At 41.0% G+C, this 27,821-nt stretch overlaps 1 protein-coding gene across 2 annotated transcripts; it reads left to right on the plus strand.

Annotated features, from left to right (window-relative positions):
• Positions 1–9,338: 9,338 nt before the first annotated feature.
• Positions 9,339–27,682, plus strand: DDX17 (DEAD-box helicase 17). 2 transcript variants are annotated; one of them, XM_025882199.2, is made up of 13 exons: positions 9,339–9,720; positions 14,255–14,405; positions 15,291–15,390; positions 16,172–16,305; positions 16,590–16,655; positions 18,378–18,519; positions 18,891–19,051; positions 19,142–19,314; positions 19,662–19,772; positions 20,025–20,086; positions 21,931–21,990; positions 25,935–26,177; positions 27,169–27,682. In XM_025882199.2, the coding sequence occupies exons 1-13, from the start codon at positions 9,671–9,673 to the stop codon at positions 27,672–27,674; spliced, it is 1,959 nt and encodes a 652-aa protein (XP_025737984.1). In that variant the 5' UTR covers positions 9,339–9,670; the 3' UTR covers positions 27,675–27,682. The 2 variants fall into 2 exon arrangements, with proteins under 2 accessions (XP_025737984.1, XP_025737985.1); XM_025882200.2 differs by having other exon boundaries at positions 9,340–9,720; positions 25,935–26,171.
• The last annotated feature ends 139 nt before the right edge of the window (positions 27,683–27,821 follow it).

A 27,821-nucleotide genomic window follows, 5' to 3' on the forward strand; every position in this document is an offset into this window, starting at 1 on the left:
AGAGAGAGAGAGAGAGAGAGTGTGTGTGTGTGTGTGTGCGCATGTGTGTGTTTAGGCGTGGTGTCCTTGTTTGACGAAGTCCTTCCTAAGAGATAACCCTGATGCTAGTTGGTTTTCCTCCAAGTGTGTGCAAACTATATTTTGCCTCTGTGATCAAAATTATGTAAACACCAGAGCTTTCCTTCTCATTATATAATACCTTAGAGACACTGGTTGGTGTTTAACTGACCCATCGATGTTTTCACTGTCTTTGTCCTTAAGTTCCGATTTTTGGTGCCAGCCCGTTTTTCTTCACATTAATAAGTCTATGTATTTCCAAAGTACAATTGTAATTCTTAAGTGCAATTCTATATGTACAATTAAAGTACATAATTATATACTTTCTGGTCAATTCTCTTCCTTTCCATTCTGTTCCTCAGCAGGATGTTGCCAACTCTCCTCTCAGATTCTCCACTCTGCTCAGTACCTGATCAACATCCCTATATCTGTCTGGAGAACACAGAGGAATCTATTTAAAAACATGAACTGGCCCCTCTACCTCCTGCTCAGCTGCTTTAGCATCTACCTACTCCCTCCCTTCCAGCTTATAAAGACTGACTTTTCCTCTCTAGGACTGTCAAAAGTAAACCAAGATTGCCAATCACCTGTCCTTTGGGTTTGGATTTCCCAGCAAAGACAAGGCCCTGCTGTAGTTCCAGAGACTGTCAGGGCCTCCCAAGCACCAGCGGTGCCAGTCACACAGTTCTGACAAGTCTGATCTTTAACCTCTGAGCCACACCCAGGAGAGCTCAGCGATTGGGGCCCAGCATGTGACACGGCAGATGGTCCTTGGCCACAGTGACCCAGAAGTTTGCTCGGGTCAGTTTTATGCTTCTCCAGAACTAAAAAGCTACCACGGAAATGGCCTTGGTCAGTCAGTCTGGGGTCAGTCCAAGTCTGTGATAGTTGTTTTTCTATTGCTAGCTCGCAAGGAGCCCATAATGTCAGCCATACCCATACCTGGACTTCAACTGCTGAAAAGCCTGGGATTGGCCACAAACTTTGCAGCAGTGGGCATGGGTGGGGGACGGGGACTGTAGGAGTGAAGAGTAACAGAGAATTCGGGGAACCAAGAATCTAAAGAAAATTACACCCCTGTGCCTTACAATCTACTGGAACATCTCGGAATTTTCTCTGGACTGAGAACCAGTTACCTCCCACGTGGCTGCATCCACACTGACAGTCTCTGTTCTCAACCAGTATCCATCTTGAAGAGGAACTCAGCCTTCCATGGCATCTTAATGGCACCTCTGTTAAACAAACACCCCCTACTGAGCACTAGAGAACATTACTGATTTTTTTGAAGGTAAAACATTGCCTTATTGCCTCCCCCCCACTTCCCCCATGCAAAACATTTTTACACACTCTGGCTTCTCAGATTTTGCACTCCCATACACATCATTTAACACTGTCTTTAAATTCATTCATATTCAACAAACCAAAGGCTTCAGCTACTAGGATCCCTTGATTTAGAAGGCTGCTAGGGAATCATAACAATTTTTTCTGTCACCAAATACGTTTTTCTTGTCCTGCCCTAATTAGAAAGGTACTATTTGCTGAGGCAAAGGGCAGGGTGGATACATCATCCTGTGCATTCCAAAAGGTAAGTGCCAAGCATTTGTGTATGCAAGTGTAGTATTCGTCACACCTTGATAATTATAATCCCCCTTTCTCATTTAGAGTCTTTAAGAGGCAGTAACACTGTTAATCTCTATGCTTGTGAGTCATTCTCTTTAATTTTTAACTATGTCACCCCTAGTGAGCTGACTATATAGTCTCAACTCTCTTCCTCCTCAGCTTGCTTGCATGCTGTGCTGAAGGGAGGAACCCAACAGCTGCCCCCATTATCTATCAAGAGAACAGAAAAAATATTGTTTCCAGGTGGTGACTAATGCCTCTAAATGCCAGAGGACAGACAGAAGATCACGTCTCTAAGTTTCCAAGCAGGGAGGGGACAGAAGTAGACCTTGAGTTTTTCTATTTGCATGTAAGGACAGGGATTAACAAAAATCACAAAAGTTGGCATAAATAAATATTTTAAATGTGGGTGAAGACTAGAGAATAGAGATTTGCTGAAGCAGGGAGGTGGTGAGAGGTTGGGGCCAGAATGTGGAAAGCCTTCAGTGTGAGACTATGAAACTAAAACTGGGTCTTCGAAGGGACATTGTGAGCAACAGAAAATTTTTAAGCAAGAGACTTATACAGAATAGTGAAGTTGAAAAACAGTGATGGTGGCATTCTGTTCTTCTAGGTCTCTCTAAAACAGAAGCCACTAACACACACATTCGACTGGAATCAATGATGGACACCTCTCGGCCAAATTTCTGCCTGGCAACAATTAACTGGATGGTGAAACACCCACTTTAGATGGAGCATGGCAACCTGGTCTGGGTTCACCTCTTTAGATTAGTGGTCTTCAAACAGTTACCCTAAGAAAATTCTGAAAACAGATTTTATGTTGACACAACTCTTTCATTGTAGGTTTAAATTGTTGTTGTTGTTGTTTTTAACTAGGCTCCACACTCAGCGTAGAGCCCAATGAGGGGCTTAAACTCACCACCTTGAGAACAAGACCAGAGCTGAGATCAAGAGTCGGATACTTAACTGACTGAGCCACCCAGGTGCCCCTCAATTGTTTTAAAGGCTGAAATTTATGACATGGTGAAGTATTGACATTTTAACATGAAACTATCACATCCACGTCACTCTTTTAAATGTATCCCAATGGAATTTAAATACCATAGCAGTTTGATACCCAACATCATCCTTTAAAAATACATGAATAGGAGGGCCCCTGGCTGGCTCAGTCGTTAGAGCATGTGACTCTTGATCTTGGTGTTGTGGGTTCAAGCCCCACTGGGTGTAGAGATTACTTAAAAATAAGAAAATCTTAAAAAAAATAATAAAAATACATGAATAGGCTCTTCTTCAAGAGTTGGACATTTTATATGGTTCTATTTTCTCTTTGAACTCTTATTTTCTTTCCAGAATTTTATCCCATATTTTTATATCAAATTTGTTATTCGTCATTTATTTCTGTCACACAGAATTGTGTGAAAAATATTAAATATTAAATATTTAATAATATAATAATATATAATATATAATATATATAATATAATAGTATATATAATATAATATAATTTAATATAAATTATAATTTAATAATAAAATAAAAATATTAAAAATTTTTTTTCATTTCTTTTCTTTTTTAATTTTTTAATTTATTTGAGATAGAGTGAGTGAGAGAGCAAGCACAAGCAGGGTGGGAGGGCAGAGGGAGAAGGAGAAGCAAACTCCCTACTAAGCCAGGAGCCTGATGTAGGGCTCGATTCCAGGACCCTGGGATCATGACCTAAGCCAAAGGCAGATGCTTAACCAACTGACCTACCCGGGTGCCCCTTTTTTCTCATTTCTTATGATCCTAAGGCTCTACATATTAAAATTCTTCTGGATTAAGTTACCGTAATAATTACTATTAGAACACAAACAAAGCAAAATAAATATATTAAAATTCTTAAGGGGCGCCTGGGTGGCTCAGTCGTTAAGTGTGTGCCTTCGGCTCAGGTCCTCCCATCGGGCTCCCTGCTTGGCGGGAAGCCTGCTTCTTCCTCTCCCACTCCCCTTGCTTGTGTTCCCTCTCTCACTGTGTCCCTCTCTGTCAAAAAAATAAAAATAAAAAATAAAAATAATAAAATTCTTAATAACTATTAAATAGGGAAATTTTTTATTGGGGATATATCTTTTATTTTTTAATTTTCTTAAACTGTTTATTTATTTGTTTGTTTATTTATTTATTTAAGGAATCTCTACACCCAACATGGGGCTTGAACTCACAACCCCAAGATCAAGAGTTGCATGCTCTTCTTACTGGACCAGCCAAGTGCCCTGGGAATGTATCTTTTAATAAGATACAGGCAGATTAAGAAAAAAAGATCCTGTATCCATGGAAGCATATTACTTTTGGCTATTCTTTTTTCCCCCCCTCCCTTTTTATAGCTATAAGTGCTGAGAAACTTTGATCACATAATTTAGTAGCTGGAAGTGGAAAAGAGTTTTGTTCTAGTAATGTCACTCAATTCTTTAATCTCCTTCCAAGTTATATGCCAAAAATCTCATAATCTCTCTTAAGTTATTTTTAATGATCTGCTGGCTGAAAATTCCACATGGCCCTCTTTCCATTTTGTTGAAAGCAAAAAACTGGAGTTTTCCTAATTTACAAAAGGATGTGTTAACAAGTCATTAGAATCATTTACTTTTCTCACTTCTGTGTCATCATTTCGAATTGTCCCTGTATTCAGTGCCTTTGAGATTTGTACATACATGGCAAAGTCCATAGTGAGATTTTGGATAGAAGAGAAATATTCTTTTTGTTTGTAAAATAAGGTGACATTTAAAACAAGTTTCTCAGTTTTATCCATTTTATAAAAGAGTGTATACGAAAGTTCATGTTTTGGAAATAGATTTCCTATGTGTCCCTTGAATGCCATAGTTTGAAGGCAACTTCTTTAGGTTCCCTTGTTGACTGAAGAATGTCAGTATTCTCAACCTCTTCTATCTAAAGCAAAATTAGTACAATTAGTTTTTTCTCAAAAAACTAACCTCAGTCCTACCAAGGCAGAAAGCAGAGGCAGCTGTATCTCACATTTGGAGAGTTTAATGACTATGAAATTGCAGTTGTAATACTGGGAGGAGAGAATGTAGGTACAGAACTTAGCATAGATGGTTGACAGTAAAAGTAGCTTAAAAACAAAAACTTCTGGCTTTAAAATCTAAACAAAAGAAATAATTCTCTTAGTGGTTGGAAACTGAGTCTTGAACATAAGTTTTACTGCTATAATAACAATAAAATGGATAAAATGAAAAATGGCATCGGTATTGTTGGCAGGTGGAGTGCAGAAGGCAAACCAAATTTGTAGAAAAACTTGACAGTTTGAAAGAGAATGATAATCATCCTGCGATCCCACAGGGAGGTAGTATAGCATAGGGCTTCTTGAGCAGCTGTTCTCAATTAGAGTCATTCTCAATGTTCCCTAGGAGACATTTTGTGACATTTTGTTGTCACAACTTGGAGGAGGGGGGAGATCCCATTGGCATGTAGTTGGTAGAGTCCAGAATGCTGCTAACATCTTACAACGCGTAAGATAAGCTGCACAACAAATTATTCGACCCCAAGTGTCAATAGTACCCTGTGAAACCTAGCTGGAGCACCTAAGTTTGAGTCCCAACTAGGCCAATTGCTGTGTGACCCTGGGTGAATGACTTAGCCTCCTAAGCCTCAGCTTTCTCATCCAAGAAAGTGGAGAGATGGTAACTGCTAATATTTATGGAGTGTTACATGCCAGGCACCACTCTGAGTGGTATTTTCATTTGCTCCTTCTAAAATCCTATGAGGTGCTGTTCTCTCATTTACAGATGAGAATAAAATAAAGCTCACAGCACATGCCTAGGATTCAGTGGGCATGAGTACACAATAGTCCTCAGTTCTTAGGGGTTTTTTTTAAGGCTTTATTTTTTAGAGAAGTTTTAAGTTTACAATAAAATTGAGAGGAAGGTCCAGAGATTTCCTATATACCTCCAGCCCCACACATGCATGATGTAGGAAAGATGTTGGGGTTCGGAGCTGACAGCGAGGAAAGAATTCTTGAGATGTCTTTGGTGCAAAAAGGTGGTTTTATGAAAGCATGGAGACAGGACCTGTGGGCAGAAGGAGCTTCATTGGGGTAGCGAGGAGCGGCCAATTATATATTTTCAAGTTGGGAGGAGGTTAGGGATAGTGTAAGTCTCTAAGGAATTTTGGAAACGAGGTTTCTAGGACCTTGAGGGAGCTAGCTATTGTTAGGAAAAGGTCATTTATTACTGTCTAAGAAAACCTTAGTCATGAGAACCTCCAGATGTATATCGGTGGGTGTTATGCTTGGGGGATGATTGCCAACATATATCTTGGGGGTAGAGATAAAGGAAGTTTCCAAAGGAATTTTTATATGTGAAAGTAGACTTACAGGATCCTGAGGATTGGGCTAAGGTTGCCTTTTGCCATTAGCAAAGTATTAACATGTTGAGTTCCTAGAGGAATGTCACTCTGCCTGTTTCAAGGACCTGTCAGTGGGCTGTAGGTAGTCAGGAAATTTAATTTTTCTTTTGCCTTTGTTTCCCACATCAATGCAGGGCTATTATGAACACTTCCACATTCATTACAATTGGTGAACCTACATTGGCATATCATCATCACCCGAAGTCCATAGTTTATATTATGGTTCATTCTTAATGTTATACATTCTCTGGGTTTGGATAAATGTGTAATGATATGTGTTCACCATCATGGTACCATACAGAATAGTTTCACTGTCCTAAAAATCCTCTGTACTCCATCTATTCATCCCTCCCTCCTGCTAACCCCTGGCAATCACTGATCTGTTTATTGTCTTCATAGTTTTGCCTTTTCCAGAATGTTATGTAGTTAAAAATCATACAGTATATAGCCTTTTTAGATTGGCTTCTTTCACTTAGTAATACACAGTTAATATTTGTCAATGTCTTTTTATGGCTTGATAGCTCATTTCTTTTTTCTTTTCTTTCTTTCTTTCTTTTTCTTTTTTTTTTTTTTTTTTTGCTGAATAATATTCCTCTGCCCTGATGTACCACAGTTTATCTGTTCATCTCCTGAAGGACATCGTGGTTGCTTCCAAGTTTTGTCAATTATGAATAAAGCTGCTATAAACATCCGTGTGCAGGTTTTTGTGTGGATGTAAGTTTTCAAATCTTAGAGTAAATACCAAGGAGCATAATTACTGGATCATATGGTAAGTGCTTAGGTTTCAAAAAAAGATGAAGTGAGCAAAGCATATTTCCTTTTTCCAAACAGTCTTGGCTATTACTAATGAAATTCCTAGGTTCTCTGACCTCTCTACTTAATGAAAATCTTTCTCTGTGTTTAGAAAAAATGTAATAAGCTTCAACCATCTTTGGTAAGAAAACAGACATATCAAGAATGAGAAATGCATACTATGGATTCACTTTATAATAAAAAACTTGTCTGTCACAGGAAAACTAAAAGTTCACTTTTTTTTGAGGTGGTATTAACCAATTATATACTGTGAAAACCAATTATATACTGTAGATTCTATAATATAGGGACCTGATCTAGTAGCAAAATATGAATTATTTTCCCTCAGCAAAACATAGGGAGGGTTTCAGTGGACCTACCTTACTTTATAAATTATTTATTGTTATATAGACAACCTCAGATTGAATTGCTTAGCATATTTGATAAATAGGCAAAACAGTCCAAATCCTTCCTTCAGTGCCTGTACAGTCTAAATCACAGGAGCTTAATTGTTGTATCACTCCCACAAGGTTATCCTTGAGTCTTCTTTCCTTCATATCCCACCCATCAGCAAATCGTTGGCTAAATTTTCATTCAGACCATTTCTTCTTTACCCATTCCTATTAATCTGTACCAAGCCCCATCATCTTTTGCCTGAACTACTGCACTAGCCTCCTAATTAATCTTCCTGCTTCTGCCCTAGCTCACTCTCAATTCATTCTCTGTATGGTAGTCATAGGGGTCCTTATATTGTGTCACTCTGAAAACTTCCTAGACATTTCCATTTTACTGACAAGAAAAGACAAAGTGATACAGCAGCCTACAAATCCTTCAAATCTGGTCCTCTCCAGTCTTTCCTCTTTGTTATAGCCAGTCACATTCTGCCTCAGGGCCTTTGCACATGCTCTTTCCTGTTCCAGCAAGGCTAGCTCCCTCCCTTTAGGGCTCTGCTCAAATGTCACTTGATTAGGGAGGCCTTCCCCCAGGGCACCCCATGTAACACTGTGACACCCATATACTCCCCTTCCCCACAGGCACAGAAACACTATCCCCTTTCCCTGCTTTATTTTTCTATTTTAGTTAGCAATATTTAAATAACAAAGATTTATCGTCCTATCTCCCCCACTAGGGTATAAACACCAGGAGGGCAGGAACCCATGTGTTGGTCCTAGCACAGTGCTTGGCCCACATAGCGTTCAACACCTGTCCAGGGATTCTGATTGCCCATCTACATCTACGGCCCCAGAGACATCTGAGCGGCTTGTCACGAAGCTCCTTTCCTTATGCTCCTTTTGTAATAATTTGGGAAACATTCACAACACAGTAGGAGACAACACTCGGCCCCCACAATGAGGGACCTCAAATCTCCCGCCTTGCACCCATCTGTAGAAATAAACAAAAGAGACGTCGGATGAGCTGCTCTCCGAGGGCCTTAGCTGCTCGACAATTGTGTGACGCTATCTAGCCAGGCTTGTGAGCCTGTTAAGTTCAGTCTGACGGAGAAGAAAGCAGGAAGTTGGAAACCAGCTTAGAAGGAATCAAGAGGAACGCGGTCTGGCCTGGTTAAAAACACGTGCTTATGCCTTCACCTTTTCTGTGCCTACAGGCCACCACTTTTAACCCTTCTCGTCTGGGGAGAGCGCCAAGGGCCAGCCAAGATCTCCTGAGGCAGCGCCGAGCAATGGCGACCAAGGGACCCAGGTGTCTACCTCAACAGGAGCCCTACCCACGTTTTGGTTCTTTGTTGGTCAGCTGTGCTCAGCCGGGGACAGTGTAAATATTCTGCTCAGAAAATGCACTTCAGTGTGAACCAAGTGTAGTAAGGAGTGCTTTAACCTAACTGGGACGTCGTCAACCGATCACCTCCTGAAAGAACGGACAAGGAGCATCCATCATGGCTGCCGGCGGCAGCGCAGCGAGAGGCAACCTAAAGAAAATGGCGCCGGGGCGCGCGGCCAGTGACGGCAGGTCCAGGCTGGCGCGGCCAGGGAGCCGGCAGGGCCATCTAGGAGCGCCAACCAGGGACCCTGAAGGACTGCCCGGGCTTAAGACGCCTGAAGACCCTGACACTTGAGGACTACAATATGGAGGACAGTTATTGTGTCTGCAAAGCAACTTGCACAAGGAGGCCCGGGTTCCGTCTCGGGTTCGGAACCGGCAAAATCCTCTATTCTCCAAACAGAATGCGTTACGCACACTGCGCATCTTCGCAATAGTGGGCCGGGTAACGACGCAAAGAATGTTACGTCGCACCGGAGGCTCTTCCCCTCACCCCACCCCACGTTCTAGTTCAGGTGGCGTGAGAACTCTACGCCCGCTTCGTACTTTATTTTTCTTCTACGGACTGCAAAATGTACCCGTCTGCGCAACTGACGTAAAATGCTTCCAGGAATACCCTTAGTACTCCGCCAAGCCCTCGGGCTATTCCAAGACGCTGTTTACGTATCGTCTCCGACGTACGTAGCGTTAAGCTGGAGCAGTCTCAGCTCCGGCCGCCATTTTGTGCAGTCGCTGGGAAGGAAGGAGACGCCTAAACCGCGGCACTGCCGGGTTTGAGCGGAGCCAAACCTACCCACTGTTTTTATAACCCCGATTCTCTGTGTTTTGCTCCCGTCTCCGACGAGAGAGGCGGCGACGGTGGCGTCTGCGACGGGAGACAGCGCGTCGGAGCGAGAGAGCGCCGCGCCTGCCGCCGCCCCAACAGCGGAGGCGCCGCCGCCATCGGTCGTCACCAGACCGGAGCCGCAGGCCCTCCCGAGCCCGGCCATCCGTGCCCCGCTCCCAGATCTCTATCCGTTTGGGACCATGCGCGGAGGCGGCTTTGGGGACCGGGACCGGGATCGTGACCGTGGAGGGTAAGGGGGGAGGGGGAGAGGGGAAGGTCTCGCGTGTGCGTGGGCCGGGGGGGGGGGGAAGGTTTCCTGAGGAAACCGCAGCCTGCGGCCGAGCGGGAGACCTGGAGCGGATTGCGGGCCTGGGAGCGACGCCGCCGACTCCGGGAGGCGAGGCGTCTTGGGACATAATAGCGGTTTGGTGTGCGGGCCTGTGGCGGGCCTGCGCCCCGGGATCCCGGGTGACCCGGCTGGGGGGCGGCGGCCTGGCGACGCCCCAGCCCCTCCTTGTGGACCGCCGTCGTGGCGGGGAGCGCGAGGCGCCGCAGACCCGGCCGGGCCTCGCCTCGCTGACCGGCTTTCGAGCCCGGCGGATTTGGGCAAGTCATTTGATCTCCAGGCCTCAGCGCTCATCTGTAAAACACGGATGTTCTTGCTGAGAAGAGGAGGAGGTCTTCGAATGCGGCCTGGGAAAATCTTGACGCCAAATGGCTTCCCTTACGTTGTCTGTCGCCAGAGATCACTGTTAATAGAACCGGAAACTAACTAGAGACCAGAATGCTGTTTAAATCTTTAAATCCCCTCTAGTCGTATTTCAGGTAACGACATTGAACAGTAAAGCAATGGAGTTGTTTGCCATCTAAAAAATGATCATATTTGAGGAGGGAGGGTTTTTTTGTTTTGTTTTTACTATAGGGTTCCTCCCCATATTCCTTTTCTCCAGTTGGACCTGGGGTATTAGAGTTTTCTCGGCCTGACTAGAAAGTTTTTGATGGGATAATGCCACGGTTGAAAGTTAGCAAGATTAAACCTGAAGTCTTCCCAGATATTGAGATTGAAATCTTAACGTCAGTTAAAGGAAAAAGTTACTTAAGAGATTCATGTTCATTTGTGCTGTTACTTTTTTGTAATAAACGTCTTATCTTTGGATAAAAAGTAATGGAACGCCAGTTATTAATATATGTGACCTTGTGCAAGATCCTGGACCTTTGTGAGCCTGTTTTCTCAACTGAAGATGGGCATAAGTAATTGCCTTTACTTTGCATTGTTCTCGGGAATTAAGATACTATGTGAAATTGTCTCTTTGTAGTAGGTGTTCTGTTAATGGTATTTTCTCCAAACATTCTTGTCTTTTGTGGTTCAGATACAGAAGTCCCAGACCTTCTAGTCACAAGTACTTCAATTATCACTTGAATTACAAAATAAAAAGGATTACTTTATACCTTGTTTAGGAAGGAAAATATTTGATCTTAGTGTTAAATTTGGAGGGCTAGAAGTGGAATTTTTGCTTAGTGTTTCACGGTATAGCTATATTTAGAAGTGAATTTCAGTGCAACCACTTAAGACAAAGAATTTGACATTACCTAGTAGAAAATGACCCAGTAATTCCTCTTGAGCTTTATCCCCCCAGACGCTAAAGCCTAGAGAAATCCTTGTATGTGTTCCCCAGCATTCATGTACAAAAATGTTTATACCAGCATTGTTTGTGACAATATTGGGAACTGCTCCTGTCTGGTAAAGTGTGGGTATTCATACAGTAGAATACAATACAGCAGTGAAAAGAAAAACCGCGCATCAACACGGATGACTCACAAACGTGGAGTGAAAAAGCAAGTCATGGTAAAACGATAATACCTATAAGGGTACATAGGACAAGACTCTAAAAAGCAAAATTCGAGGTGATAGTTACGGGATTTGTAAACTTGAAATAGGCACAGGGAGCTACCAAAGTACTGAATGTTTTATTTCTTTGCTGTGGGTGTTGGTTTAATAATTTAACCATATATATGTTTTAACAATAAAAATAAATTATTTGAAAAGCGAATTACTGATCCATACTTAACCCCATATTGACTATCAGATGACTTTTTTTTTAAAGCTTGAAAAACTTTTAAAACAAAATGGCACTTTTTCATAAGATCTCTGTCCTAATTCTACATTTACCCTGAAATTTTATTTATGATTTGAGTTGTTATATTCTTAATATTACAGAGCTGCAATGGATTATTATTTTGAAAAGGGAATGAAAGTGAGGTGTGTGTACATGGAAAATCCAAAAGTGATGTGCTGTGTACATTTAAATTAGCATGATACTGCATGTTAGTATATAAATCTTCAGAGCTGCATTTATTGCAAAGCAATCAAAATATCTAATGAGCAGTATAGTATGCGAGGGATTAGGATATGCATCTTTGAAGGATGGCAAGAATGTGCTCAAAAATTCTGTAAAAGGCTCTCTTGAATATTGAGGTAAGCTTTAATTATGGTGGGAGACAGCATATTTTTAAAGAACCCCATGTTTCAAATTATGTCTGTAGTGTAGAATGATACGTCTTGGTTAAATAAGGCAATAGGGAGATGGGAAAAACCTCTTTCCTTTCGTTGAATAAGGCTTAAAAGGAATGTTACTTTCCAGAGTTTAGTTTTCTTATAGATCATTAGTTTAAGGTTTGGGTCGCCTTGGAGTGCAGGAGCAGCATTGAAACAGCACCTTCTAGGAACCACATAAATTATTATAAACTAAGCTGACAATCTGAAGACTTGTCTTACCTATTTAGACCTGTGTTAGTTGCTTCATTTGTAAGGGGGGGCGTTGATCCAGGTGGTCTTTGATTGTTATTTAGTATTGAGCTTTGGGCCTGAGGGCGAGTTGAAGATGTCATTGATACTGTATCTTCAATATATGTATATTTCTTTGCTTCTGTTTTGATTCCTGATCTCTCTTACCAGTTAAGTAGTATAAATGGAATCCATCAAGTTGTACCTATTGAATGTAGATACTCAGTGGTCCCAAGAAAATTTCCCGCCATCAGTCTTTGTATGTTTGTATTTAGAGAAATGTCTAGCTGAGTAAGTTTTAGGATCACTTTGAATTCCAGGAAATTGAGGCCCTTTAAAATCATACAGTTACTGCCTGTCAATTATAAAGTGGAACCATCTGCAAGATGATGTTATGAGTGGGTTAAAGTGGAAAAGGGAAGTTAAATTCAAATTCAGGGGTAAGGAAACGGAATGAAAACAGTGTAAGTGTATACTTGTATACAAAACAATGCCCCACACTTAATAGGTTGAAATACAAAAATGAAGACCCATCTTCATGTTCTAGGAAAAGTTAGAAAATTGCAAGTTCGCTTAGTGGTAATTTGTATTCCAATTGAACTTGTCCGTTAGGAATGTTAGATAAAACAAAGATTGGCTTTAAATTTGAGTTTTTTAAACCTTAAATAAGGGGTGCCTGGCAGGCTCAGTGGAACATGTGACTCTTGAGGTTGAACCCCACGTTTGGTGTAGAGATTACTAAAAAGAATGAACTTTTTTTTTCAAGATTTCTTTTTATTTATTTATTCATGAGAGACTGAGAGAGAGAGGCAGAGGGAGAAGCAGGCTCCCAAGGAGCAGGGAGCCCAATGCGGGACTCGATCCCAGGACCCCGGGATCATGACCTGAGCCGAAGGCAGACGCTTAACCATCTGAGCCACCCAGGCGCCCTTTTTTCAAGATTTTATTTATTTATTTGAGAGAATGAGAGAGAGAAAGCACATGAGATTGGGGAGGGTCAGAGGGAGAAGCGGGCTCCCTGCAGGACTCATCCAGGGACTCCAGGATCACGACCTGAGCCGGAGGCAGTTGCTCAACCAACTGGGCCACCCAGGCGCCCACTAAAAAGAATGAACTCAAGTAAAACCTTAAATAAGACTAATATTTTTTGGGTAAATTTATAGTTAATATAGCTCCCTGGGAACAAAGTAGAGGAGATGAAGAAGAGGTCCTAAGTCAGTTCTGGCTATTTATTAGCATAAACTAAGGTGAAGAGTAGCCTACTAGTGTTAGAGGAGCCCTAGTAGTTTTCCTTATTAGCAGACAATAGGAATGCTTATCATACAATCTAGATAAAAGTTTCAACAAACTGTTCCAAGTGTGGAGCGACTTGGCTTGAAGTATATTTTTTTTTACCTGTCCACAATGTTGCCTTTAAACATAAACTAATGTCTTCCCTTGCCTACACGTCTGAATATTACAACAGGAATAGAGATTTATGTTTTCAGTTTATGTCTCCCATCACCACTTAAAACAGTACGTGGTACAGTAACTACAGTTACTACAGTAACATTGAATGAATACAGTTATGCTAACTTGTACTGAGTGCTTACTATGCCAGATAACTTTCTTAAGCACTTCATCTCAATCTCTGAAATAAGTGGTAGTATTATGTCTACATAAGAAACAGGGGTACAGAGAAGTTAAATTGTTCAAAATCATACCTAAGAGGCAAAATCAAAATTCAAACCTTTTCAGTCATTCCAGAACCTGGTTGTGATCCCTATATTTTTCTAAACATAGGGGTTTTTTAATTTTTCACCTATTGTAATCATACCTGTAACAATATTATTGGATAGTAACGGAAGTTTTTCAAACATTTTTTCCATACCTTTGAATAAGAAAAAAAATACTCTGGAGGGGGCTGGTAGTATCCTAAGAAAATCTTTTTGCTTGTTTTTATGCCACCTAAGGTATATTGCTTTTAAAATACTAATAAACGAAAAATTTTTGTTTCTAGATTTGGTGCAAGAGGTGGTGGTGGCCTTCCCCCGAAGAAATTTGGTAATCCTGGGGAGCGTTTACGTAAAAAGAAATGGGATTTGAGTGAGCTCCCCAAGTTTGAGAAGAATTTTTATGTAGAGCATCCAGAAGTGGCAAGGCTGACTCCGGTAAGTTTTGGGGATTGATTGATTTATTTACCTTTTTTTCTATACACAATAATGACCGAGTTGACATATTAGGTAGACTTTACTGCTGTTAGGTGTTTTATTCTTGTGTGGTATTTCGTTAGATTCTTAGTAAGATTACTAGTACTCCAGGGAGGAAATAGTTTAAATATATACCTAATCTATTGTTGATTCTCATTTATTGGCTATGCTTCCCAATTTGTCATGTATGAGATTTTAACTGTATATGAGGTTCACGTCCTTTCATCTACGAAGTTAAGTTTAAAACATTGGCATAGGGGCGCCTGGGTGGCTCAGTTGGTTAAGCGTCTTCCTTCGGCTCAGGTCATGATCCCAGGGTCCTGGGATCGAGCCTCGCGTCAGGCTCCCTGAGCCTGCTTCTCCCTCTCCTTCTGCCCCCTCTCCCCATCTCGTGCTCTCTGTTGAATAAACAAAATCTTTCAAAAAAAATAAAACATTGGCATAATATACTTCTGTTTTTTTTTAAATCTCATTGTGATTATTTTGAACTCTACTCATGAAATGGTTACTCATTCAAAAAAAGGTATGATGGCAAGAGCACTTGGTCCCAAGTTCCACTATTTCTCCCTCTTCCTAGTTCTGACCTTGGGCAAATTACTTTTAATATTTCTGAGTATCTGTTTTCTCATGGGCAAAATAGAACTCTTATCACTTGCTTCATTGACTCGAGAAGTTGAGAGGATCCTTACAAATTGGTTGAAGTTAAATATATATGAAAGCACTATCAGAACTGTTAGACGTATTTTCCAGTGTAATTGTAGACTAGATCATTGTTCAGCTTGACTGGAACATAAAGTTGTGCGTGTTTAGAATAACTTACTCGTTTTTTTACTTTTTCTTCCATAGTATGAGGTTGATGAACTACGCCGAAAGAAGGAAATTACAGTGAGGGGGGGAGATGTTTGTCCTAAACCTGTATTTGCCTTCCATCATGCTAACTTCCCACGTAAGTGTTCTTCAAACCAGGATTGTAATCTGTTAAATTTTATTGAATGGTAAACATGGGTAATGGCTTATTTAAAGGTTTTGATTCAGGCTCAGTATTTTGTTGAAGAGGCAAGTAGAAACATTTCACAAAGGTGGTAATGTTAGGGGCCCCTGGGTGGCTCAATTGTTAAGCGTCTGCCTTTGGCTCAGGTCATGATCCCAGGGTCCTGGGTTCGAGCCCCGCATCAGGCTCTCTGTTCAGTTGGGGAGCCTGCTTCTCCTCCCACTCCCCCTGCTTGTGTTCCCTCTCTCGCTGTCCCTCTCAAATAAATAAAATCTTTAAAAAAAAAAAAGGTGGTAATATTAACTTCAAGCCTGGAAGTAAATGCTGTTATTGTTGCATGAGAGATTTTTTATGCTTATCCATTCTTCATTTTAAAACCTAGAGTTTTTCATCTTCCCCTAGTTTGCCCTCTACCTTTTAGAAAACAGTGAAATTGCATTCTAGCCGGGTATAACTTGGCAAACAGTATGTGACTAACAACCATGTGCCCATGCTCTGTTAGAGACTTTTGGGCAGTGGTTTTAAAGTATTGAAGGGAAGGGTAGATAGCTAAGGCAACAGTCCTCTGAGAGGTAGTAGTCAGCAGGTCAGAGATTCAGTGACTAAAGAAACAGCACTTCTCTTGGAGAGATACGAAGCTGGGTAAATCTTTCCTTTGATGAGTTGAACAGTTTTAGAATTCTGTTGGCTGTGTCCTTAGTTTTACCTAAAAGCATTGACATCTATTCCCTAACAGAATATGTAATGGATGTGTTGATGGATCAGCACTTTACAGAACCAACTCCAATTCAGTGCCAGGGATTTCCTTTGGCTCTCAGTGGCCGAGATATGGTGGGCATCGCTCAGACTGGCTCTGGGAAGACACTGGCGGTACGTACCAGCAAGGGAATGTTAACATTGTGGTAACTTACTTTGCTATTTTGATTATCCTGTTAATTCTTAATTCTTAGAAAATTGTAATTCAGATAGTGGAGATAATATTTCAGGTTTCTTAGCTATGGGAAATGTGTGTATTTTGTGTTCTAATTTACACTGGACATAATGTGTAACAGTTGTGAGTTCTGTTTTCACTTTTGTGGTTATTATCAATTAACTGTGATAATTTAGGATAATGGCTTAGTTTTGGAATAAGACTGTTCTTTCTCCCCCCCCAGTATTTGCTGCCTGCAATTGTCCATATTAACCACCAGCCGTACCTGGAAAGGGGAGATGGCCCGATTGTAAGTGTGTTTATAATTCTAAAAATAACCACAGTTTAAAGATAACTGTGTTTCAGGCACTGCTTTGCATGTTTTCAGATTTCATTTTCAAACCCACTCTCCATAGGTAGAAATGTTATCCTCATCTTACTGATAAAATTTTGATAACAGTGCTATTAAATGACTAGTCCCAAAGTCATACAGCTGTTAAGTGGCTGAGTTTGAATTTGAACTAGTCTTACTCTTTTTTTTTTTTTAAGATTTTATTTATTTATTTGACAGAGACACAGAGAGTGAACACAAGCAGGGGGAGTGAGAGAGGGAGAAGCAGGCTTCCTGCTGAGCAGGGAGCCCGATGTGGGACTTGATCCCAGGACCCTGGGATCATGACCTGAGCTGAAGGTAGACGCTTAACGACTGAGCCACCCAGGCGCCCTGAACTAGTCTTACTTTTAACCACTGTGCATACTGCCTTCATATTATTTCATATTACTGCATTTACTCTGCAGTAAATTCAAATACAGTTTTGAGTTGCTTGATGATGCTGTGAGGGATAAGGAATTATGAAATGATGTCCCTGCCATATGTATGTAAGTCAGATTCACGATGTGTATTCTTTGTGGTTAAGTAATACTTTTGTAAATGTTTATAGGGCAGTATGGTTTTCTGGTTTGATTATTTTCACTTACGCTACTTCCTATGAAATGTGCGTAGTGGTTATGAAACATTTTTAATACATTCTTAACCTGTTTTTTAAAAATCAAGGGGTTGGGCGCCTGGGTGGCTCAGTTGGTTAAGCGACTGCCTTCGGCTCAGGTCATGATCCTGGAGTCCCGGGATTGAGTCCCACATCGGGCTCCCTGCTCAGCAGGGAGTCTGCTTCTCCCTCTGGCCCTCTTCCCTCTCGTGCTCTCTATCTCTCATTCTCTCTCAAATAAAGAAATAAAATCTTTAAAAAAATAAAATAAAAATCAAGGGGTGCCTGACTGGCTCAATAGAGTATGCAGCTCTTGAGCTCAGGATTGTGAGTTGGAACCCCATGATGGGTGTAGGGATTACTTAAAATCTTAAAAAAAATTTGAGCTTGCATTTGCTGTGTTTTTATAAAGAGGTACTTTATTACAGTGTGTCTGAAAATATTCACGAAAAGAATAATACGTTACTTTGCAGTATGAAATATATTCCATGTGGCTAATAGAATTAGCTTCATTATTGTTAGCTAATATGTCATGGATCTGTACACAGACCAGGATGTGTTGTTAACAGTATATATGATAACCTATTTCAAAGAGTTTTAATTTTGTGTTGTTTTGATTGTGTATAAGTCATTGTTTTTGCCTAATGTGTGGCTAAAAGCTTCAACTAGAAGTCAGTAAAGTGCCTGCTTTGCTGTTTCCTTACTCATTTGGTTTTTTCTTAATATTTGATCCATGGTTAAAGCTACTTGTTCATTTTGTGAGAGTTGTTTAGTTAAAACTAGGTAATGCAATCTGTAAATCCACTTGAATAGCACACAGACTATAATGAATGAATCGTGTATCAAAAGTAAACCCATCAGTTCACATGCTAAATATTCTGTTTTTTGCCACACTGCAGTGTACTGTCTTAAACTCTCTGTCTTCCCCACCCCCTCACATAATTTTAAAGTACCAGATTAGACAGTAGAAAAAGAATTTAGATAACCTTTTTGGTTTTTTTCTTTTTTAACTTGGGATAAGTGTCTTAAACGTGTGTTTGTTTCAGTGTCTAGTTCTGGCTCCTACCAGAGAGCTTGCCCAGCAAGTACAGCAGGTGGCTGATGACTATGGCAAATGTTCTAGATTGAAGAGTACTTGCATTTATGGAGGGGCTCCTAAAGGTCCTCAGATTCGAGATTTGGAGAGAGGTAATTTAAAAAAACAAAAATTAAAGAATTAATTTTTCTCATTTTACCAATTTTTATGAATGAAGTTGGAGAGGAAAATAGTGGGTTCTTGTTGGGAAAAAAATCAGTATTTCAGGAGCTTAGAAATTCTCAGGTATGGTTAAACTGCTATTAAAGGAATGTTTAACACAGAGACTTAAACTTTGTGGAGATTTGATAATTTATACATAAATCTTTTTACGTCATGCTTTTCCAAGTATTATGTTAAAATTTAGCTAGTGCTCTGCAGTATCGAATGCGACCACCAGAGCTGGTGCTTCTTAGTTTGCTGAGGCTTGGACAGTGTATATAAAGACTTCTTAATTGTCTACATCTTTGGTTTTGTTTTACAGGTGTTGAGATCTGTATAGCTACTCCTGGGCGCCTGATAGATTTCCTGGAGTCAGGAAAGACAAATCTTCGCCGATGTACTTACCTTGTATTGGATGAGGCAGACAGGATGCTTGATATGGGCTTTGAACCTCAGATCCGTAAAATTGTGGACCAAATCAGGGTGTGTCAAACTGATGATAAAACTCTGTCTTTGTGTTCGTTGCCTATCATAGTTCCTTAGCCTAAAAGAAAGCTTTTCTTTTCCTGGTAGCCTGATAGGCAGACATTGATGTGGAGCGCAACCTGGCCAAAAGAAGTAAGACAGCTTGCAGAGGATTTCCTTCGTGATTACACCCAGATCAACGTGGGCAATCTGGAGTTGAGTGCCAACCACAACATCCTCCAGATTGTGGATGTCTGCATGGAAAGTGAAAAAGACCACAAGTAAGAGAGATTTTACTGTTTTGATAATGCTGTTAAACCTTCCCTAATAATCCTCTCAGAGTTAAAGCATTGAAGAAGTCTGAAATTTTTTGAGGCCCCAAAACATTAAAAAGCATTACTAGCTTTCCAACAACCCATTCTTTATCTCATTTTCCAGAGCATTGTGGTTACAAGGAAGGATTCTGGATCCTTAGAATAAATCCCAGCTCGGATAGTTATCAGCTGTATAGAAAATGTGAAAAGAAAGTACTGTAGTTTTCGGGAGTTGATATTGTAGACATAGCTTCTACATAATGTATGGGGAGGTCTTCTTTGAATGCATGCGTTTTTGCTGGTCTTGTTTTCAGGTTGATCCAACTCATGGAGGAAATAATGGCTGAGAAAGAAAATAAGACAATAATATTTGTAGAGACAAAGAGACGCTGTGATGACCTCACTCGAAGGATGCGCAGAGATGGGTGAGTACTGCACGGAGGTAATTAGCCACAGGTTTTATGTTTATAGTTCAGTAGGAATTTCTAAATTGGTATAATGAATGTTGTATTACTATTGCAGTAATACCTGTCATGCACTTTGCTCTTTGGATGGACATAGTCAGCTATTCACGTAGCCTAATAAACCTTCACAATTCCATGTGGTAGCTCTTCTTTTGAAGTTTAGTTTTACTCCTTTAAAGATTTCTGAAATATTGGTCACTTTTCTTCTGACAGTTGGCCAGCTATGTGTATCCATGGAGATAAGAGTCAACCAGAAAGAGATTGGGTACTTAATGGTGAGTTCAAAACTAAACATTGTCCATGTTCTGTTTTAGGGATGGGCAGACTTTCTGTAAAGGGTCAAGAAGTAAATATTTTCGGGGCGCTTGGGTGGCTCAGATGGTTAGGCATCTGCCTTCACCTCAGGTCGTGAATCTGGGATCGAGCCCCACATCAGGCTCCCAGCTCAGCGGGGAGTCTGCTTCTCCTTCTGCCTCTCTCCCCTGCTCATGCTCTCTCTCTTGTCTGTCTCAAATGAATAAATAAAATCTTTTTTTTTTTTAAGTTAATATTTTCTGCTTTGCAGGCTGTACGGTGGTTGTGTCACAGTAGTTCGGCTTTGATGTTGTAGCAAAAAAAGATGGTCATAGGCAATATGTAAAGAAAGAGCCTTGCTGTGTTGCAGTAAAATAATAAAAATAATTATATTTCCAGATTTGATCCATAGGTCAGAGTTTGCCTAACTGTGCTCTCGTTAATTGAGTATTAGGGACATTTTTTAGCATATCTCTACTGTCCTTGAAGGTCCATAATGCTCGCTATTTAAACTATTTTTCATAATTTAGACCACCTTTCCTTTATTTAATAAGGTCTTGTCCTTGTTAGTGTTCTGATATTCTAACGTTCATCAGCCTGGAGAGCTCGCCAAACCTATACTTTGGAGGTGTTTTTGTTTTTTAAGATTTTAGAGCAGGTGAGCAGGGAGAGGGGCAGAGAGAGGGAGAGAAGAGTCTCAAGCTGACTCTGTGCTGAGCTCAGAGTCTTGTGCAGGCTCAGTCTCACCACCCTGAGATCACAACCCAAGCCAAAACCAAGAGTTGGACACTCAACGGACTACACCACCCAGGTGCCCCTACTTTTGGGATTTTTTTTTTTAAGATTTTATTTACTTGGCAGAGAGAGACAGCGAGAGAGGGAACACAAGCAGGGGGAGTGGGAGAGGGAGAAGCAGGCTTCCCGCTGAGCAGGGAACCCGATGCGGGGCTCGATCCCAGGACCCTGGGATCATGACCTGAGCCGAAGGCAGATGCCCAACGACTGAGCCACCCAGGTGCCCTACTTTTGGGATTTTTATGGAGGCTTCATAGCATAGGCCTGATTGATAATATTAACTCAATCTCCATTCCCTCTTCCCTTTTCCAGGGATGGGGGATAGGTCTGAAAGTTCCAAGCTCTTACAATCATGGCTTGATCTTTCTGGTGACAAGCCCCCATCCTCAAGCTCTCCGGGATTTCACCAAGTAGTGCCTCAGCACAAAAGATACTCCCATCACTCAGGAAATTCTGAGGGACTTGGGGTCTCTGTGTCAGGAACCAGGCAAGGTCAAAGACTAGGAATAAAAGATTCCCCTAGCATCTCTGTGTACAAGGGTTTTTAGGAACTCAGGGCCAGGACTTGGGGGCAGAGACTAATATACCTAATTTCTGTTATTTCACAGAGGAAAATAACACTTCTCCTTTGATTTCACATCTTTAAACTTGCTTCCTCCCCTGACCTCTACTTTTGGTTTTGTTTCATTTGGAAGATAACTTCGGTGTCATAATTTAACGGGGAAAAATTCTAGCTCGTTTTAATTTTGTTACAAATTGTTACACAGTTTTAATAGTATTTCATTATTAAAGGTAGTTTTTGTCTCTGTTTCTCTGCTAAAAGTGAGTATAATAAAGATTTTTCAAAGAAGTATTATTTCTCTTGAGTTTTTAGAAGAGTTTGGCATGTTCTGATGCCATTATTTGAAGTTTAATGTGGTAAAATAAGAAGGCTAGGTAGCTAGGAATGTTTGTATGGTCATTTTATAAAGATAATCATTTGGCCTTGATTGTATAACTTGGCTTTCATGGTACTCTGCTTGTTTTACAGAGTTCCGTTCAGGAAAGGCTCCCATCCTCATTGCCACAGATGTAGCCTCCCGTGGGCTAGGTTTGTATAGATAGGTGTCTCTGTCAATGGTATATGTATCTTTTGGTTTAAAGATTTGTTTGTCATTTCAAATTAGAGTTGTATATACATGTGGTTAGATAAATATTTAAAAGAGAATACAAAGTGTGACTTTTTCTCCCTCACAACTTTTTTTAACCTTGGTTTTTTTTTTTTTGTTTGTTGTTTTTTCCTTTTATTTTCAAAGTCTCTTCCTGCTCCTGACAAACAGGCTTTGGTCTGCAGCAAGGCCTAGGCATGACTGTTCAGTTAGAGGGACAGGAGACACTCAGTTGAACAGCTCAGCTTCTTCTGGTTTTATTCTATATTCTGGCTGGATAGGATGAGCCTGATTAAACCTAGCTATTAGAAGCTAGAGTCCGCAGTTGTTCTCCCTATACCAGTGTATTTGTATTAGATATGTATGTGGAAGTCCAATTCCATGAATGCTAATGTAATATATCCTTGGGATTTAATAAGTCTACTAATATGTTATCGTTCAGCGATTAAATCTGCATTGCCCGATTTTATTTATTGGCGTAAAATTATCATGGACACTCAGCTGTCCCCTCTTCCCACCCATGTTCCTATCATCCATGTGCTGTTTTCCAATTTAAGGACTTCATTTGAAGCTCGTGTTCTTTTGGAGCTTTCCACCCATTATGATTTAAGATTTATAGAACCATTTTGTGGTACTTTATCCCGTTATTCTGAGGTAAACAGGAATAATTCAAAACTTTTATATTAGAAAAAGATAACATTTTCTCTATTACAAAGATATTTTTAAATTATTGACAGGTATTTAATTTCTTGCCCAGTAAGGTGAGAAGTGCCATATTCCCTTGTAATACTTAACATAAAGAGGATAAGTGTTCAACTGGAATACAAAAGAATGAAGGCTTTCTATACATTGCACTCATCATTCCCTCCTTCAGAGGTGGTGACCTGCAGCCATGACTGAAACTTGTCTCTGCCCTCTGAGGTCATGTCTGGATCTGTGCGGTTAGAACTCGGGCCTGTTGGGAGAAGAGGCTGAGGCCTGAAAGCAGTTTACACAAAAGCTTTCAGTGATGGTGGTTTTTAAACAGGCTTGCTATGTGCTGGTAGCTTCTTTGTGCATCTTGCCTAGACAATTAAAAATATTTGTTCCTTTTCCCCCTGCATTTCTAAACCAAATCAATTGGCTACCATTAGAATAATTTAGACTCTTCATCCCACCCCCACTCATCCAAGTGAGGGGAGAGGGAAGGTACCTGAGTCTGTTTCTTGTTACTCAGCATCAGTGCTTGTTTTGGGCCCCTTTGTTTGCTGCCTTGTAAAAATCAAAAGGAGGGGGAAAACCCACCAAAATGGCAGAATGCTGACCAAGGTCCTACAAGATCCTGGAAAGTGAAGGCTTCTACCTCACAGACAGGGGTGCAATTTTCAGCTGAGTCACCAGGCCTTTTTTCACTTCCTGTCGAGCGATGGCCTCTTAAATGTTCCCTTCAGGTAAGTTCTTCACTTCCCATAGTTTTATGATAGTCATCCTCAGGAAGCCACTATTCCCTTTCCACTGGGATAGTTTTAATTTTTCCTTTTTTTTTTTTTTGTTTTTTGTTTAAACTACACACTGTGAAACTAAAGTATTGAATTTATTTTGTTTTGTTTTTTAACAGAAGCTTTGATATCAGCTGCAGATCACTCAGTACATGGCTGAGGCAAATCTACATTGGCCCGAAGCAGCTCTAGATGAGCCTATTGGCTAGTTTCAGTCCCTCCCAGTTAGTGATTGGATATTCAGGCCATGTCCTAGGGCTTGTCAGACAAAAAGTTGTTATCTTAGGCAGCTGGCCAAAACACTAACTTTTCAATTTCTTACCCTGCTACAGCATCTTCTCTAAAGGCAGCAAGATAATATTGTGGCAGTGCACAAATAGCATCAGGGCAGGCTTGACTGGAGAAAACCAAATTCTGCGCTTGCTCCTGTGTGCCGTCAGCCAGCTCTCTGTGTGTACACACAGGACACCTTTCTAGTACGAAGAACTGGCACCGTGTCTGTTCCCTATTGAACCCCTCCAGAGATACTCCCAAGTCTTAGTTTCTGAGCTGTTGACTCCAGTCCCCAGTGCTTTCTGTGCATTCAGTGCAGTCTCTCAGCTTGCTCTGCCGCCCGTGGTCAAACACCATGGGACTGACTAAGGAGCGTTATCTTAGCTCTGAAGATATGGCCATGGAGCATAATTTCCCATCCCCCCACCTTCCATCCATCCTGGCCCTGTACATTTTTGTTTTTCCTTTGTTGCATCAACGACCCTAGCCGGAGACTCACGCTGCCCCCTGTGATAACTGCCTTCTCGTCTTTCTGGTGTGATTTCAGGACTTTAGGGGTCAGTAAAGACTGAGGAGCCTTTATTGTAATAAGAAACAGACATAATGCCCCTTTCTTCACAGGCCCTTTATAACAGCTGAATTTTTTTTTTTTTTAATCATCTCCCCTTTCCCCTGAAATTAATCCAGTCTGGGCAATAGATGCAGTCTGACCCTTTGGATGTAACTTACATTTTTTTATTAATTATTTTTTTCTACAATCACCCCAATTATCCTTGGGGGAGGCGTTGGAGGACCTGAAATTTTTACCCGAACCCAGGTTCTCCGGCGCTTGGCAACCAAATGGGGCTACAGAGAAGCATCTAAGCCAGTTCACAGAGCGAGCGTGTGTGGGGACTTCTCACTGCCACGGACCCTTGATGCATGCTCCCCGCGCTCCAGTGGTCCCGTGTCAGAAGGCGGAGTTTTCGAAAGGAGGCCGCCAAAAATAAAAGGCAAAGAGACGGGATCGGCTGCAGCGGTTTCCCAAAGGAGGAGGGAGTGTGCATCGGTCTGGTAACAAACAGAGAATGTTTTTTAATTATTTATATCACAAAAATCTGTGTTTTATCTAGGATATTTTCTGAATATTCTTTGTAAAATGCAGATTTTTTTCCACAAAACATTAGGATTCTTTGTTATATTAGATTTGTTTGTTTAAGTAGGTAAAAATATACATTTAGCTGAAAGCATTACACTAACATTTACATACTTTAAGCATTAGGAGGTTTATTCAACCCAATTCCCAGCAGTGGATAGAACATTAAACTGTGTCTCAAGGTTTCATGGTTTTTCCCACCCTCTTTGGCTATTTAATTTCCCAGGTTATGTAGACAATCTTCAATAATTGAAGCAAGTACTGAGTTGAAATAACCTTGAGTTGAGCAAAAAAAAAAAAAACCTCATTTGGCAGAGCTGGGCTTGGTAGTACAGTGAAATTTTAGTGTAATGTGCTCTTGCGGTAATCGAAAGGGGAAAGATAATTTGGATGATTCTGCAAAGGAAAATAGGTGTGTACTTAACTTTGGCTCTGATGAGTTTTTTTAAATATGAGAGCAAACATTTTTTAATCTAAATACTTCAATTAAGTCTCCTTGAAAATGTAGTAATAAAGTATATGAAGTTTCTTTTTTCATTTTGCTCTGTGACTGGTTTAAAGGTAAGTTTGTTATATTACTGGTAGATTTTGCCAGGCTTCTCCCAACAGAGTAGAAGTAATTGACCTTGTACCTTATCAGTGGTACCACTTATCTTCTACATTTCCAGTTTTGAAAAAGAACTGGAATTCGATACGGTTCCTGCCGGTATATTGGTTAAAATAAAGAAGAGGCAGGAGTTTGGATGGTTGGATGGGATTCCCTTAGGATTTTACAGCTGATAAAGATGCCACTTCCTGTGCATGTCCCAAGAATCATTAATCCTCTTTTACTCTGTTGGGATGAGTCTTTTTTTGTTCCTGTTCAGAGTGGTTACTAACTTAATCTTTTTTCCTCTTGCTGTCATCTGCATTCGTGCTTCCCACCTGTTGTTGGCATGTCCTTTACCTTCTCTTTCCCTGCCACATCAACCTACCAACTGACTCACCGTTGGCTTTGAAGATGTGGAAGATGTCAAGTTTGTGATCAACTATGACTATCCAAACAGCTCAGAGGATTATGTGCACCGTATTGGCCGAACAGCCCGTAGCACCAACAAGGGCACCGCCTACACCTTCTTCACCCCAGGGAACCTAAAGCAGGCCAGAGAGCTGATCAAAGTGCTGGAAGAGGCTAATCAGGCTATCAATCCAAAACTGATGCAGTTGGTGGACCACAGAGGAGGCGGCGGAGGAGGGGGTAAGGGTAAGTCCTGGAGTTTTCCAGGTACTGCCAAGGTATCTTTTTGTGCTCATTGTGCCTTTCCCCCCCCCCCCCAAGTCCTGTGAAGGCTTTTGAGTATGTTGCTTAATAACAGAGGACAGTGATTAGTAGTTTTTCGTAATATCTTCTAAGACAGACCGTGGGGCGGGGGCTGTCATTTTCCTCCTTTTGCATCCCAGTATTTCCGTAGACGGTAATAATAAAACTGATCTTTGTGTTTTGAAGTACATGGTGCATGTTCAGAATTAAGCTGAATTCCGGTTGCTTTCAATACCTTAAAGAGCCTCAGTGTATATTAGGTTTTCAGTTTTTCAGGTTAAGAGATAGTAATTTTACACCATTTTATGGTCTTAGGCGTAGTAAATAGATCTGAAAATTGGATAGTTGCAAAATATTCTAGGATTGGAGCTTCTTGACTTCCAGTTTGGTATTACTTTGTCTCAAACTTACTGCATGCTGAAGCTGTTAAAATTACCTGAGAAGTTTCTTAAATAACAAGGTTTTGTTTTTTAAGTGGGTTTGGAATTGAGCCTAGGATCCCAAAGCTTGTGAGGTAATTCCGATGAAGTTAGGTCCACAGAGCAACATCTGAGAACTGTGTACTAGTAGAGGGTCTGGGTAGGGTGGTCCGAACTTAGCTGCTTGTCTTTGTTTTTTAACCTGTGGTAAGTCACCTAAACTTCTTTACATTGTTCCTTTATTTGAAGATTGTGTTTCTTGGTAAATTCTCAAAGGAAAAAGGACCTAAAACGGTGAGAAGTCGAATGACCTTTAATGTGCACCATTGTTTTGAGTATGTCCTATTAAAGAATCAGATTATGGGTATATGTTTTAAAGTACCTGATTTGGAGGCTGGCCTAGCTAAAGATCAAGAAAGAAGGTTGAATACTTCTGTGCCTCATAAGAGTTTTTACATCTGGTTATGTTTGGATTCTATATCTGGCATTAAAAATACCTCGTGTCCTCCCCTCAGGAGGTCGTTCTCGATACCGGACCACTTCTTCAGCCAACAATCCCAATCTGATGTATCAGGATGAGTGTGACCGGAGGCTTCGAGGAGTCAAGGATGGTGGCCGGAGAGACTCTGCGAGCTATCGGGATCGTAGCGAAACCGATAGAGCTGGTTATGCTAACGGCAGTGGCTATGGAAGTCCAAATTCTGCCTTTGGAGCACAAGCAGGCCAATACACCTATGGTCAAGGCACCTATGGGGCAGCTGCTTATGGCACCAGTGGCTATACAGCCCAGGAATACGGCGCCGGCACTTACGGGGCTAGTAGCACCACCTCAACTGGGAGAAGTTCACAGAGCTCTAGCCAGCAGTTTAGTGGGATAGGCCGGTCTGGGCAGCAGCCACAGCCACTGATGTCACAACAGTTTGCACAGCCTCCGGGAGCTACCAATATGATAGGTTACATGGGGCAGACTGCCTACCAGTACCCCCCTCCTCCTCCTCCCCCTCCTCCTTCACGTAAATGAAACCACTCGAGTGGTAGTGACTTGTGCAGACTTAACTACATTTAAAGGAACGCTGTCTTTCCCTTTTTTTTCTCTTCCCCTTTTTTCTTTCTTTTTCTTTTTTATTTTTTTCCCCAACCATTGTGATTTGTCTTTCATGCAGATTAG

This window comes from Callorhinus ursinus, unplaced genomic scaffold (assembly GCF_003265705.2).
Source record: "Callorhinus ursinus isolate GAN/ISIS: 27379988/994484 unplaced genomic scaffold, GSC_fseal_2.0 scaffold48, whole genome shotgun sequence".
Lineage (NCBI taxonomy): Eukaryota > Metazoa > Chordata > Mammalia > Carnivora > Otariidae > Callorhinus > Callorhinus ursinus.